This window comes from Cuculus canorus, chromosome 2, assembly GCF_017976375.1.
Source record: "Cuculus canorus isolate bCucCan1 chromosome 2, bCucCan1.pri, whole genome shotgun sequence".
NCBI lineage: Eukaryota > Metazoa > Chordata > Aves > Cuculiformes > Cuculidae > Cuculus > Cuculus canorus.
The window spans coordinates 92,181,620-92,195,913 of NC_071402.1; the positions used below are offsets into that span (position 1 = coordinate 92,181,620).

The 14,294-nt window shown below is 38.3% G+C and overlaps 1 protein-coding gene across 1 annotated transcript in view; it reads right to left on the reverse strand.

The window, feature by feature from the left end:
- Positions 1–14,294, reverse strand: part of LOC104062149 (uncharacterized) — a 197,042-nt gene that overhangs the window by 15,342 nt on the left and 167,406 nt on the right. The window contains exon 19 of the mRNA XM_054057879.1: positions 6,856–7,065. Coding sequence (XP_053913854.1) covers positions 6,856–7,065 — 210 coding nt within the window. The remainder of the gene's footprint in view (positions 1–6,855; positions 7,066–14,294) is intronic.

A 14,294-nucleotide genomic window follows, 5' to 3' on the forward strand; every position in this document is an offset into this window, starting at 1 on the left:
AAACCTATTCAGCTGAGGAGTATGTGCACACATAGAATCATAGAATAGTTTGGGTTGGAAGGGACCTTAAAGATCATCCAGTTCCAACCCCCCTGCCATGGGTAGGGACACATCCCACAAGATCAGGCTGCCCAAGGCCCTATCCAACCTGGCCTTGAGCCCTTCCAGGGATGGGGCATTCACAGCTTCCCTGGGCAACCGGTGCCCTTGCCTCGCCACCCTCACTGTGAAGAAATTCTCCCTTATGTCTAGTATAAATCTGCCCCTCTCCAGCCATTGCCCCCAATCCTATCACTACAAGTCTTTGTAAAAAGTCCCTCCCTGTAGCCCCTTTCAGGTACTAGAAGGTTGCTATACTATCTCCTCGGAGCCTTCTCTTCTCCAGGCTGAAAAAGCCCAACTCTCTCAGCCAGTCCCCATATGGGAGGTGCTCCAGCCCTCTGATCATCTTTGTAGCCCACCTCTGGAGCTGTTCCAACAATGTTGGGCATTCCAGAAATGGGCACAATATTCCAGATGAAGTCTCACAAGAGCAGAGTAGAGGGACAGAATTACCTCCCTCGACCTGCTGGTCATGCTTCTTTTGATGCAGCCCAGGATAAAGTTGGCCGCCTGAGCTGCAAGCACACTTTGCCAGCCCATGTCAAGCTTCTCATCAAGCAGCACCCCAAAGTCCTTCTCTGCAGGGCTGCTCTCAATCACATCATCCCCATCTTGTATTGAAACTGGGAATGGCCCTGGCTCAGGTGCAGGACCTTACACTTGGTCTTGTTGAATCTCATGAAGTTCTCACAGGCCCACTTCTCCAGTCTGTCCAGGTCCCTCTGGATAATATTGCACCCATCCACTGTGGCAACTGTACCACTCAGCTTGGTGTCATCTGCAAACTTGCTGGGGGTGCACTCAATCTTGCTGTCGATATGACTGATGAAGATATTAAACAACAGTTGCCCCAGTACGGATCCCTGAGGGACATCACTTGTCACAGATCTCCATCTGGACTTCGCGCCATTGATCACTACTCTCTGATGACGCTGATTAAGCCAACTTATATGGGTCAATTTACGCCAAATAATTACCTTTGCATGGGCTCTTCCCAGCCCAGAAGTCCTCATCCTCTCACCTTGGCTGATCCAGCTTATAGTTTGAAAAGGGCAGTGGTTTCCTGATTCCTCTAAAGGGTCTGGTGATATGATGAAGCTGTACAATGATGAAGTCATTAGGTAGTGTACCAACCTCAGTCACTGAGCTAAAGCAACCCTACCTCTTTCTCTCAGCCATAAATCTTCAGTGGCCACTGCAGTGAGACACTTATGAAAGCAGTGTGTGGGGCTTTTGTGGTAAACTTGGCCAATTTATTCCCTTAATGAAGTTAGAGCAAGAAAAACTGCGTTCAGATACACGTATAAGCTCCTCTGGGGTTGACTGTATGACTTATGCACATACAGAAAAAGAAATAGAGCCTAGTATTCAAAGCAACATTGCATGTATAAAAAGAATTTGTGGAATTAAGAATAAAACATGAGGCAATTTCTTGATTTGCCCAGGGAATATATGGAAGCGACAAATGTGTAGATTATTCTAAGGATCCTAAGGTTGTTTTTTAGTGTCATTATCAGATCCAAGAACTGTATATAAAAACACACAGTCCTTCACATGCTAAAAGTGTAGTTTGCTCAAACAATTGTAAAATATTCAGTATTCTTAAGATTAAATATCTGAATATTGCTTCTGAAGGAACAGCTGTCAGCTTAAATCTAAAGTCTAGTTTGTTTACTGGCTGTATTTTATATCTGTTAGAAAATGACACCAAATGGCAATAAAATTGTTGTAAGTATTCTACTGGGGAATATAAATGCCCTTTGGTTACAGTGTACATATCTTTATACATAATTCCAGTATATTTTCCCTAGAATTATGTTAAATATGTAAAAAGCCTTTTCTCATAAAGGTAAAAATGCTAGATGTTTTCAAGCTGTAATTTAGCATTAGTGTCAAGATTGCTTCAGAAAATAAGCTACAGTTACTGTTTCATTCTTTTTAAGTGTCACTCAGTATACCATATCTGATCTTGTATTCAAAATAAACTTATATGATCTTATTCACTTTTCCAGAAGTGCAAGAGAGTTTAGACATAATTTATAGCATATGGATTGATGTAAATAGCTTAAACTAAGTAATTGGCTAGTCACCTATGCTGTCTTATCCTATTACTACTAGGTACTTTTCAAGTAATCAGAGAAAACAGATCTCTCTTATCCAGTTAGTTTAAATTGGATGAATCCTTAACATTTGTGCAGGTTTATTTGATAGATAAAATCATAATATACAAAAAGTTCATCTACAATACTGAGGTTTAGTAGGCCTATAATAAGAAACTGATTTTTTGCTGAGTTAAAGTGACATATCTTTGCCCTTTTAATAAGAAATCAACTCCAGTCAGCAAAAGTCAAGATAAAAATCACTGAGTTGGTGTTATCACCATGTAGACAGTAAACATGTACCACTACCATTAACTTTTCTGTGCATGGATTTCAAACACATTTAAAAAGCTAGAACTCAATAATTTCCTGTATATTAAAATAACATAAGATTAATGAATAGGGGAAAGGATGAAAAGTGATTTATTTGGGAAAAGTCATTCTTGGCTAGCCAATACCTAAATTAAATGCTATAAAGGAGAAATATATTATAGGTAAAAAGGAAAATGGGTTTTACTGCATGTGAATTCTTTAGGTTTTATAATGCTTATGATAAAAGGACTGCACTTACAGGTTTAACCTCTATAATTTTTATGCTGTATATTTTTAAAAAAGTTCTTTTTATTTAACATTTCTAGGGTAATTTATACGTGTCACCTTGTACTTAATGTTCCTTTTAAAACAGTTATTTTTGCCTCATACTTATGAAACCTATATAACTACTTTGCATACCAGACATGAAATTTCTAGATATACCAGCAAAGCTGGACCTTTAATGGGAATACCATACTTAAAGAAAAAGGTATTTTAAAGAAATTATGCATACTGAGACATTTATTCCTGGTTACTGCACTCCTGAATACAGCAATTACAAACTGCCCTTAATTATTATTAAAAAAAAAAAAAGGTATTATTGAAGTGAGTGTTTTGGCTCCTTAGCTTAAATGGAGTTCACACTAAGTGATTTGCTGGATTAGGACTATGAGAAAATTTTGCTTTCACTAAAGAAAAAATAGTAGGATGAGGTTGTGAATATAATGTAAATTCCTTGTGAGCATCCAACGACTTTGAAGCAAAGATTATGCAAAATTCCTTTTATGACTGTCGAAGAATATCTACAGATACAGAACCACATCTGAGGCTGAAGTCGCTAGGAGTTGAACAGAGAAAGAATTTGGCTTGGTGATTTAAATACCATTGTGGTGTCAGTATGACAAGAAATATACTGCCATTCCAATAACCCAAAGCTTGCTAGTCTGCACACACATCTCAGTTAACAGAACGCTAAGAACCTACTCCTCTTGCTGGTGATACCCTTTCAACAATGTCTATGTTTGCATATGCTTTTTAAGGTTATTCTTATTTCTGTTGTTTTCTGCCAAAGTGCTCATTTCCTCCTATTATTAATATGCACATATTTCTGAAGGATACCTACCAATACCAGCAACCATCATACTGTAATGGAACAAAGCATTACATGTCCAAAAGAGAGATACTAGTCCCCAAATGCTTGAATTAAGAAGTTCCCAATGCAGTGATTAAGAATAGGTGTAAACAGCTCTTTCACGGATGATTACAGAAAGTCATGGAAATTAAAAAGTCAAAGAGGTTTCAGTTTTCACTCTTCAGAGCTACATGCATCCAGATTTTCTTAATAAAAGTGAACAAAAAGTTACACTGAAATAATTACATTTTCACCCTTGGTAAGTTACTGTAATAAAAATCACCACTGTTTGATGCAGCCCCCAGTTCCTAGATGCTGTTGAATTATTCCTTGTATTCTGCACTTGTACAATAGAACTAGCTCACCCAAAAGAGAGAAAAAAGAAGTGAAAATTGGTGGGTTTCTTTCACTGTGGACTCTACAGACTAGACAGATATATATGCAATGATAGGACACGTCACAGTTGCCACACACTGTTCCTACAGGTCATGTTCCTACAGACCCAAGACAGCATTTTGTACAAATATCTTCTCTTTGAAGCAGAGAAGAAGGCTTGCTGATCATGAAGAAAGAGGAAAGGCAGCTGTCATTCCTATGACAGGGAGAGAATAGGTGACAATCTCTGCCCTTGCCACTGGGGAAGAAGAGTTTTTCCTCCCTCACCACTGCTGGTGGAGTCAGGAGGGGAACAAAAAGGAAAAGGGGAGCGTGTCTTGTTTCTTCTGGTGAAGTGTTGTACCCATTTTGGCAATCAGAGGATAAGACTGCAAAATTAGCTTATGTAGGTAAGCTTCTGGAAGAGAGAAGTTTTAATTACACCAGAGGGTGATCCAAATAAATACATAGAAACTGCCAATGAACAAATTGAGGCTGGAGAATAAGGGGAGACTTCTCACCAAATGGATTGTAAGGATCCAGAAAAATCTTTTCCTGGATCACTGGATACAACACACCTAAACTAGACTAAGTTTAGGTAAACGACATGCATATTTAGAATTAGCTCTAAATATTCATACTGAAAATGCTTATTCATGATGCAGCTGCCACAGAAGCTGCAGATGGGACAGATCATCTCAAGCTTACACAGTCTTCATTTCCTTCATTTCCTTTAAAAGCTATACTTATGTTTACAATGCAACCTTTTAGCTCCGAAAGGATTTTCTAACCCCACTCAAGTACCATTTCTTGTCTAGCCACAGCAGACAGGGGCAGCAACAACAGCAAGTGGACTCAATGACCCCGTGGGTCCCTTCCAACCTAGTGATTCTATGATTCTAATTGGTTAAGTTCATGTGCATTTGTCCCATGGCAGCTAACTTCTCTTTAGTCAGCGTATAGTTTTAAAATTCATTAACTTATAGAATATTCCTAATTTGGGACTGAAGCAGAATGCCTTGACCTATAAAATACACAAATGTATAATTACATCTATTATAAGCTAAATGTAAGATCTGTATGTAAGTTTTACTGCAATTACTAGTTAAGCACATTTCTTATATGTAATTGTATTTGAATCTACAAGTGAAAATGCTGTAAAGCATCCACTGATCACCCTGAATTAGAGATGCAGCTTTCAAGACAATGACATAAGATTCAGCCATATAGATTTTAGGGATAGATGATGTTGTGATCTGGTGTGAGAATCTGTACAAAACTGACTCAAGCCATGCACATTGTGCAGTGTTCCCTTTGTGGATTCTGATCAGCATAAGTTCAGAAGCTGTAAGCTTCTACAAAGCTTATCTGGGAAGACAGAATTGCGTTGTATGGGAATGCATTTCTCCTCTTTCAGAAATACAGAAAGGATTATTAATGAACTGAAACGATGCACTAGGTTAAGATCACCTCTGGTTTTTGAAAACCATCCTTCCACAGTCTTGTGGAAGCTGAATGAAACCTTACGGCAGAAAAGCTGAGAAGAACTTACTTGGGAAAAGCCATTCTACAAAGTGCTACTGTTTGTAACAGGTGAAAAGTAGGAATGGGGCCGTATTGTTGACATCAAACAGGGAAAAGGTGTTCTAGCAAAAATCTAGCCGGTGATTTGTATGAGTATCTTCTTCAATAGACTTAGGAATGGACCTGGATTTGCCAGTTCCTTTATTTCAATAATTAAGTTCTACTTCATGTAGGCCACATGCCTTATCTTGTTTTCTTTGGCCAGCTCTAAGACTCTGGAGTCCTCACTTTAATGAATCACAAGTTCCTGAGGCAGAGAATTATGTTTGGATTCCTTGAGGACAGTTTCCTTTAAATTAGATATTTTTTTAAAGCCAAGTAGGGCAAAGAAATAAAGAATAAAATCTTTTTGTGAAGAAAACAGCCTTGAAACATTAACCATAGAAGAAGTAATGTTTGCCTCATGCTGGAAAGGCATACTTGAAACTTCAGCTTACAGATCAGCAGCTGAAAACTTTGTACTTCAGCATCATTTGTGCCAGTTTTCTGTAGTAAACAGACCTCTGTGATCATTCTCCCACTTCTTATCTGGGTAGGTAAAGTAATATACTTTCGTTCTACTTCCTCTTAGATGCCATTTTTTTTAAAGGTTTCTCAACACAAGACCAAAAGCAACAACGAAATGAACTTTCTAAGCACAACAAAAACGACAATGCAATGAACAAAATGCAGCCTGTGAAAGAAGTAATGGGCTGTACTTCTTTTTAATACCATCTTGTATTGCATTTTAGTGCACAAGATGCTAAAAATCTGAAAATATCCAGGATTCAATCTAAAATCTGTGAGATACCAGTAAGTAATCTAACTGTGCCTTAGCTCTATTTATCTGAGGAAAATCTAAGTGAAAGACCATATCCATAGTACTAGCTGTGTAAAAAAGGTATGCAATACTTAAAACACTTACGTATATATATATAATAATTCCTGTACAGAATGACCTTATGTGATTATATGCAATACATACAATCTCTATGTGTGTACATTTAAATATAAATAACCTCTATGTGTGTCGTTTCAATGTATATCTTACATAATTGCCTTTAAATGGCTCTATAAACAACACTCAATTGCTACTTTTCACTGCAAAGACATTAACTCATTGATTTTACGCTACTGTTTAGGAATGAAGTCTTCTCATGGAAGATTTCAGTGTATATTTGTGAAGGGTCAGGCAGGTCTATTGTCCTGTTTTGATGCTGACCTACTTCTGAAGTGCCAGTCTTTGAAGGTGAGGAGTCTGCTTGGACCTACCTCAATGATAGCCCCATCAGGTAGCCTGAGGAAGTGCCTGTAGAGCTCCTGGAAGCTGCTGAGGTGGACAGTGTAGACAGAGACATGAACGGTGGTGCTGTGTCTGGATGTGGTTGCAGAGTCAGAGATTTCTTCGCCTTGCTGGAGGTCACAGCTGGAGACACCAGGCTTGCTGGCATGGTCCTTCCAGATATAATCAGATACTGCCACCTAGTGAGACAGAAGGCCCCCCCCCATGCACACGCACACGCATACGCACATGCACGCACACACACAGATTACCCCCACCCCCCACCAAAGGAACATATTTAATTAACTTCTGGCAAGAGCCTAACCGATTTAAAATGATTTTACAATAAATCTAGAAAGCCTGTACCATATGCAGTGCCTGCACAGAGTTCTCTACTACATATTTTTTTTATGACATAGATCTAAATAGAGGAGATAGACAAATCCCTAGTGTACACTCTATAAAGTTAATTCTGCACAGTTGAAGCTGTAATTGACTCCCGTATTAACCAAAAGTAGGGAGATCAAGCAGGGTAGGTTAAACAATAAAATGGCAATGCTGATTAAAAAAAGGAAATCTTCCTGAGAATTTCATGAACGAGTATTTGTATTCCTCTGTCTTTGAGAAGCCTTTGCACCTGTACCTACAAGCACTTTTTAGTCTCTGATCCTTGTGTGTTATTAAAATAACCTCGTGCTGCCAACTGAATTGTAGATGAGGCGGAGGAAAGAAGGTATATTTTAGTGCATTGTATAAAGGTAGCTTATTGACATGGTTACCTAATTTCCTGATTTGCTCTAAAAACATTTGCTGGGATCAGTTTTGAACCTCCCTGTGTCAGTGAGAATTACTATTTAACCTTTTTCATGTTAAATTTTTACACTGGCTGAGCACAATTCAAGACTTCTGATGGGCTGTAGCACACAGTTTAAGCACGCGTTATCCTTAACTAGAACTGATGATTAGAAGCATTATTTTTATACTTACACTGCAGTGCAAGCTTTTTAACCCTTCACTTTCACAAGGCCTTTGTGTCACATATTATCCCATGAGATGCTACTCCTGTTTACAGTAGAAAGGGACAGGTGATATTGCCATATCCTTATGATAGGCATGCTCTTCCCAAACACTTCTTCTTTATGCAAAGGAAACAACCCTTTTTGTGGTCTAGCACATGTCTCTTCTTTCAAGAAAATGTATTGCACAGACTGAAATAATTGGAACTCGTTCATGAAGTTGGCCATAGAAAACCTCTAATTTAATATGGGTTCATCAAACACATCTTTTGCACAGATTTCCCTTCTTTTTTCTGAAACAAAGACCTGAGATTCGTACAAGACATCCCAAAATCATCAGGTACAATTTCCCATCCCTCCTTGGGAAAAGTTAGATTTAGCTCAGTTTGCCTATGTTCCAGTTCATGTTTCCACAGCTGTTCTTACACATTATGAGGAATCCCAAAACTAGCACAGTGTGCCAACGCCACGATCCTGACATGCACACTGCTATTCTGAGAACTGCCTTGAGGAGATGTTTCGGTTTAGGTGAGTTAAGAAAGCAAGAACACACACTGGAAATTATCTCCAACGCTTTTCCAGGAACAACAGAAAAAATAGGAAACCTCATTGTAGTGTCAGCCTTCATTTGCATCAGTCCTAAATGATTTTATACATTTTAAAACAAGGAAAGGTTATCTGGAATTTAAGATAAAATATGCACAGTCTGTATTTCCCACATCAAAGTTTCTGGTGTTAAAAGGCTTTTATTAAGAACACTTTGTTAGGAACATACAGCAACTACAAGGACAGGACAAGCCCTGCATTTTCTTCTGCCTATAACACAAATGTATCGTACAAGATTGTCATACACAGATGCAAAAGCAGAAAGGTAGCTTCTGTTGAGATGGAGTTTACCAGAGGAGACCATGACATAGCTTGTGAAATGGGAACAAAGACCCTACCACTGTTGCCCTCCTCTCTCATCTCATTGTCTCACAAGGGAGAACTCTGACCTACCCAGCCAAGAGCATTGAATCCTTCCTGGTTTCATGTCTTCTCTCTAATCTGTGACTTCAGGGAAGAGAAGCAGCTGGGAGAGCCAGCTCAGAAACTCAGTCTGCATGGGATCCACAAAGCAAACAGAATGATCTCTGCTTTGATACTCTCTTTATGTTAAATGCATTTTCCCCTGTATTGCTTGCTTCCTTTCTTCAGAGCTTTTTCAGAGGACAGCATGGGCCTTAGACTACCTTCACGCAAGTAAAGTACCACATACATTTTCAATTAATGCCAGAGCTGAGTGTAATTTACAGCATATATTTACCATGCTGGAAGCCAAAGCCACATCACTCAAACCTCTGTGCTTGAGCAAATCTTTGCCTTGCCAGGGAGAAGACCTCCTTCAGAAGTTCCCAGCTTTGGGTGTCATATCTGTGGCACCATATCCGTATCGTACCAGGTACAGCATCAGGAGCCTTGCCACCCAGCCTGAGCAGACAGATCTGTGTGGTAGTAGTAATAAAAAACCCACCTGACCAGGCACCACATTTCAAGATCTGGTGAGCTTCCTCTAAGGACATTTATGTGACTAGCTAAGAGAACCTGACAATACTGATTGACTTGTCCACTCCTCCCTAAAAGCACAGCCTGACCATCAGACAACTGAGAGTGAAAAGGCACCTCCAAACCTGACTGTGTTGTGCTGAGTTGCACTGCCGTGGTCTGCGGTAGGCACGAGTAGAAAAGAGGGAAATCAGACACTTGGCTGGAGCATCACTCATTGACCTTTCCTTAAAGTCATCTGCTAGCATGAGTTTGCCTAAAGGCAGGCAGACTCTGTAATATGCAGTGGGATAAAATAGCTGAAAACCAATCCCAGGAAAGGAATGAGTAGCACTGAGGGTAGCTGGGGATTTAGACACCCCAGCTCTGAAGTATCGTTCAATTCCCTCCTTGCTAGCACCATCTTAAAGTATTTGGCAGACAGATGTCCACTGCCTTGAAACTTTCAAAATGCATTTGTGTGAAGTGATAGGTCACTAGAGAGCTGCTGTGGCCTACATAACCTGAAATAAGCTCCAAAAGTAAACTCTACTGTCATCTGAAATTTCTATCGTTAAGTTAATCAAAAATGTCCATTCATTTCTACAGGAATACAATATGAGTTAATAAATCCACTGAGACAGGCTAGTCAAGAGACTGTGCATATAGGACATGTCAGAGGAACTGAAGTTAGCTATGATCTAGATTCACAAGGTCTGACAAGAAACCACAAAATGCCAGAGCAGTGTACGCTAATCCTTAAATCAAGTTCATCTTTCAGCAGAAAAACACATTAAGGATCTTAATTCAGTGATAAAAGATGCAGGCCAGAACAGGTTCAAATGCTGAATATTTCACAACATGATTTAATTACAGCAGGAGTGTGAGGCTGTTAATCGCTTTATAATAGTTCAGCTTGAAATGAGGTCTGATGTGAATGCCCTTATAGTTTATTTGTTTATGTTATTATAATCACAAAATGTTACATTGACCTAATGCAAATATACATTTTTCACTGGTCTTTATTGGGTTGGGTTTTTTTCCTTTCAGTCCTCTTGTCTTTGTGCAAGTATGCAAAGGGAAGAACTGGGAGGAAGGGTCATAAATTTAGGTCAGATCAGATGATTCAGTAAGTCTCATGTGAGTTTTAGTCTTATTAATAATTTTAATACATTTTTTCCTTGACAACAATGATTTCAATCATTGTTCTTTTAACGTACAGTGTGACGTTATACACAGACGTGTACACAGACTTTTAAAGGAATGGAAGATGCTTCCTGTACAAAGAAGGTAGATTATGTCACCCTTTGAAAATTAACAGTACATAATCTAGAAAAGAGACAAAAATAAATTTGTATGTACAAATACAAATTTACTTTGTCATATAACTGTATCATACCATACCAACTGTATAAAAATGTGTTACTGAAGTAGAACACAATAACATTATAAATACAAATATATTAATAAACATATATTCATTAATATATTACACACATGACACACAGCCAATTAATATCAATATTTCCAAGGTCAGGGTACAGAAAATGCCACGCTAGTGCATAAAGGCACTAAGTAATTTTCTGTTGTTTGGCAGCCTTTGTAAAAGAAAAAACGAATTAAGAATTCTTCAAACTTTCTGACCTAGAGTTGGAATGAGAGGAAGGCTGACTTTTAGTGTCTGAAAAGATGACATCAGCATAAAAAAACTTCTTTTAAAACAGTTGAGAACTATGCATATCCATGTGTATCCAAATGCTTGATTATGAGCAGCACTGATTCTTGCAGCATTATTATTAGCAGTGTAATGTGAACTAATTCCAGATTCATGTATTGCAAAAGGTATAAAAAATGTTTGAAAACAGCACTCAAAGTAAATATGTAAAATGAACAATACAGACCAAAACAACCAGCTGAGAACGGGCAGAACTAAAAGCTGGTCAAGACAAATAATTAGCAAAAGTTACAAGCTGTTAACTTCAGACACAAGGGCAAAAGTGTTGAAATTGCAGGAAAGAAAGGCATCAAAAGTCGAGGGTGCTGTATTTACTTCAAGTAACTTTCATAAGCATAGTAAGTGTATTTTCTGTGGTAAGAGTTGCAAATATGGGAATTGCTATCCTGGAGGCAATCTTCACTAAACCAATGTAGCTGTAGAATTAAAAAACAAAAGCTGGCTAGTATTAACCTCCAAGGGAAGATCAGCACCCAAGTATTATAAGCCCCACCTCTAACATGCTCTTGCTAAAAAACTTGCCAGCAACTCAGGAGAAGAATTTACGTAGACACGCCTAACAATGCCCTTTCTGCCTATGTCAAAGGCCCCTTGGTGGCATCGAAGTCTGAGTGAGGTTAGGACTGGACCTCAAGCAGAACTAGCTCTGACAGTGCGGATGATTTTCAAGCCAACAAATGACGGATGAGATGCTTTACAAGAAGTGAAAATGAACTCAGTTCAAATAAACGATGAAACTAGAGAAATGGAAAACAAAGGCATGAACAAGAGAAGCTATTAGAACTGTCATACCATCAAGAGAAAATCATGACCAGGTATACTGATGTCCCTTATATTTAGAGCTTAAATGTATAAATATAAGTACACGTGCTTATACATAATAGAGTACTTTGGCGGAGTGATAGCATATGCTCTTGCACCTGGGGCAATAATGAAGCATGTAAATGTCTTGGTGTAACAAACACCTTTGGCCTAGTGTTGGCAAAGGACTTCTGCCAGATGTGTGGCATAACAGTTATACTCTGACCTACAGAGCCAGATCAGTGGCAAATGTGATATCCCCACCTACGACTGTCTATAGTAACTCTGCAGATAAATAACTTGTTTCTAAATCATCCTCTTTATGAACATAATGGACCAGTAGTATCCAGGAATTGTTTATTTCAGTCAAATTATGAATGCCTGAAGCGTTGTTGTTATAGTCTTCCCTGATTTATTTAATAAACTGACATGGACAGACTGAATGATGAAAATAACCATATACAGAGAATAACCTCTTTGTAAATGACTGAGGCGAAATCCCAGAATAGATTTATAGCAAGCTGCTCAGCTTTGTAACACTGGGAAACAGTGGAGGGTCTTTTTGTTTCTGAATTACGATAGCATCGTGTTTACGGATATGTCCAAATGAACAGCAATGCAGATCTTTTCTACAAGATTATTCTAATCTCATGCTTTTAGATATTACAAAGCAAAGTCACTTATTTGTTAGCCACCATGCACCCATTCCTAGTGTAGTCTGCTGCTTACCATCGCATTATTTTGGATCTAAATCATGCATGGTTTTAAGTCCCCATACTTGAGTCATCCATAAGTATTTTCCAAATAAATTTGAAAAAAGAACCCAAAAAAAACCCCAACCAAACATAAAAACCCTCAGGTATTAAGTCAAGGAAAACCGATATTCAATTCAGCAAAAACCTTAAAGAGTGAAAATTAAAGGCCACAGCTTTCTTGCATTTCCTTGTGCATAGCAGCGCCTTTGTCCATTAATTTGCCCTAAGGAAAGGAGATAAAATACATTCCCTTCCTATTCCAGAGAATCCTGCTGTATTCCAAGCCTAGAATGGGTTTAATTCAGATGAGTAAGAGAAATCTCTCTCCACGCCTCATTTCCCAAATTTATAAGGGATGCTGGAATCAGTTACTTAAGAAAGCATCTTCAGTAACTTCAGACAGACAGGATTTATATACAAAAGTGTTTAGAAAAAGCTATTTTCCCTATGGAAGCCAGGATCTTAATGCGTACAAGGGCATATCTGTGTAAATAAGTGTGTCTGCTATTCATTATCTGCTCATCAACATTTGTTATTTATTAGTCATCTGTTTACAAATATAATGCAGTCAGAAAGCAGAAATAATACTATACGACTTTGGTGACTAAATGTACACCAGAAACAACAAATACTAAATAGATCAGTGGAGCAGTTCATCTTATGGGATAAAAACTGCCCGTGGAAGACATTCTGCAAAAATTTATGGAAATAGCCCTAATAGAACTGTATAAAAACAGTGTGGTTCAAAATGAATCTGTAAACAGAAAACAAAGGAGCTAAGTTTATCAATTAGACCATTTGCAATGAACATTTATTTTAGATTTCTACCATCAGGAACAGATTAAACACAGAGAAAAGATAGGTAAAAGAAATAAGTCTATGTTCACAGATTTCACTCGACATGTCCAAGACCATGTGCATGTAATATGTATCTGGGTATAAGACATGCGTTTACTCGCCTGTGACATGTGTCAGATGGACAAATCTCTTTCTTGTAACTAAATATCACTTTTAAACCTGGATCATTACATGGGCTGTAAACCACCTGAGAAATTAAAATGTAAGTACATAGAAATGGTAGCTTCTAGTTGCATCTTCCCCGGCTTCAGAAAATTTCCTCCTCTGAAAGCAGAGGAACTGTGTATTCTTGCACCAGTGGGATAGAGCATAGCACGAGCTGTGTTCCCGTGGAGAGTGTCTCTTATTGGGTACTTGACCAAGTCTGGATTTTAATAATTTTTTTTTTAATAGTCTTCAAATAATAGCAAAATCACTATGAGTTTTTTCTAATTTGCCTATTTTTTTTCATAAAATTTTCCTAATTTGGCTGCTTAGGCCCAGTTTTCCTTTCAAGCAGATGGAAGGGGGCTAGGAAAAAGAAGGTGAAAGATTTTCAGTCAAATTCAACACTTCAGCTAAAACACATCCGAAAATTTTGGAAGGGGGCCCTCATCTAGAAATATTGTCATTTTTCTCTGACTTTTCAATAGTCCTAATGAGTATACTGACTACTCCATCATGGATATTAATTATTAGCAAACAGATTTACCACAGACTCATCTAGACACTCACTCAGACTGCAGCCCCTTTGCTCCAGC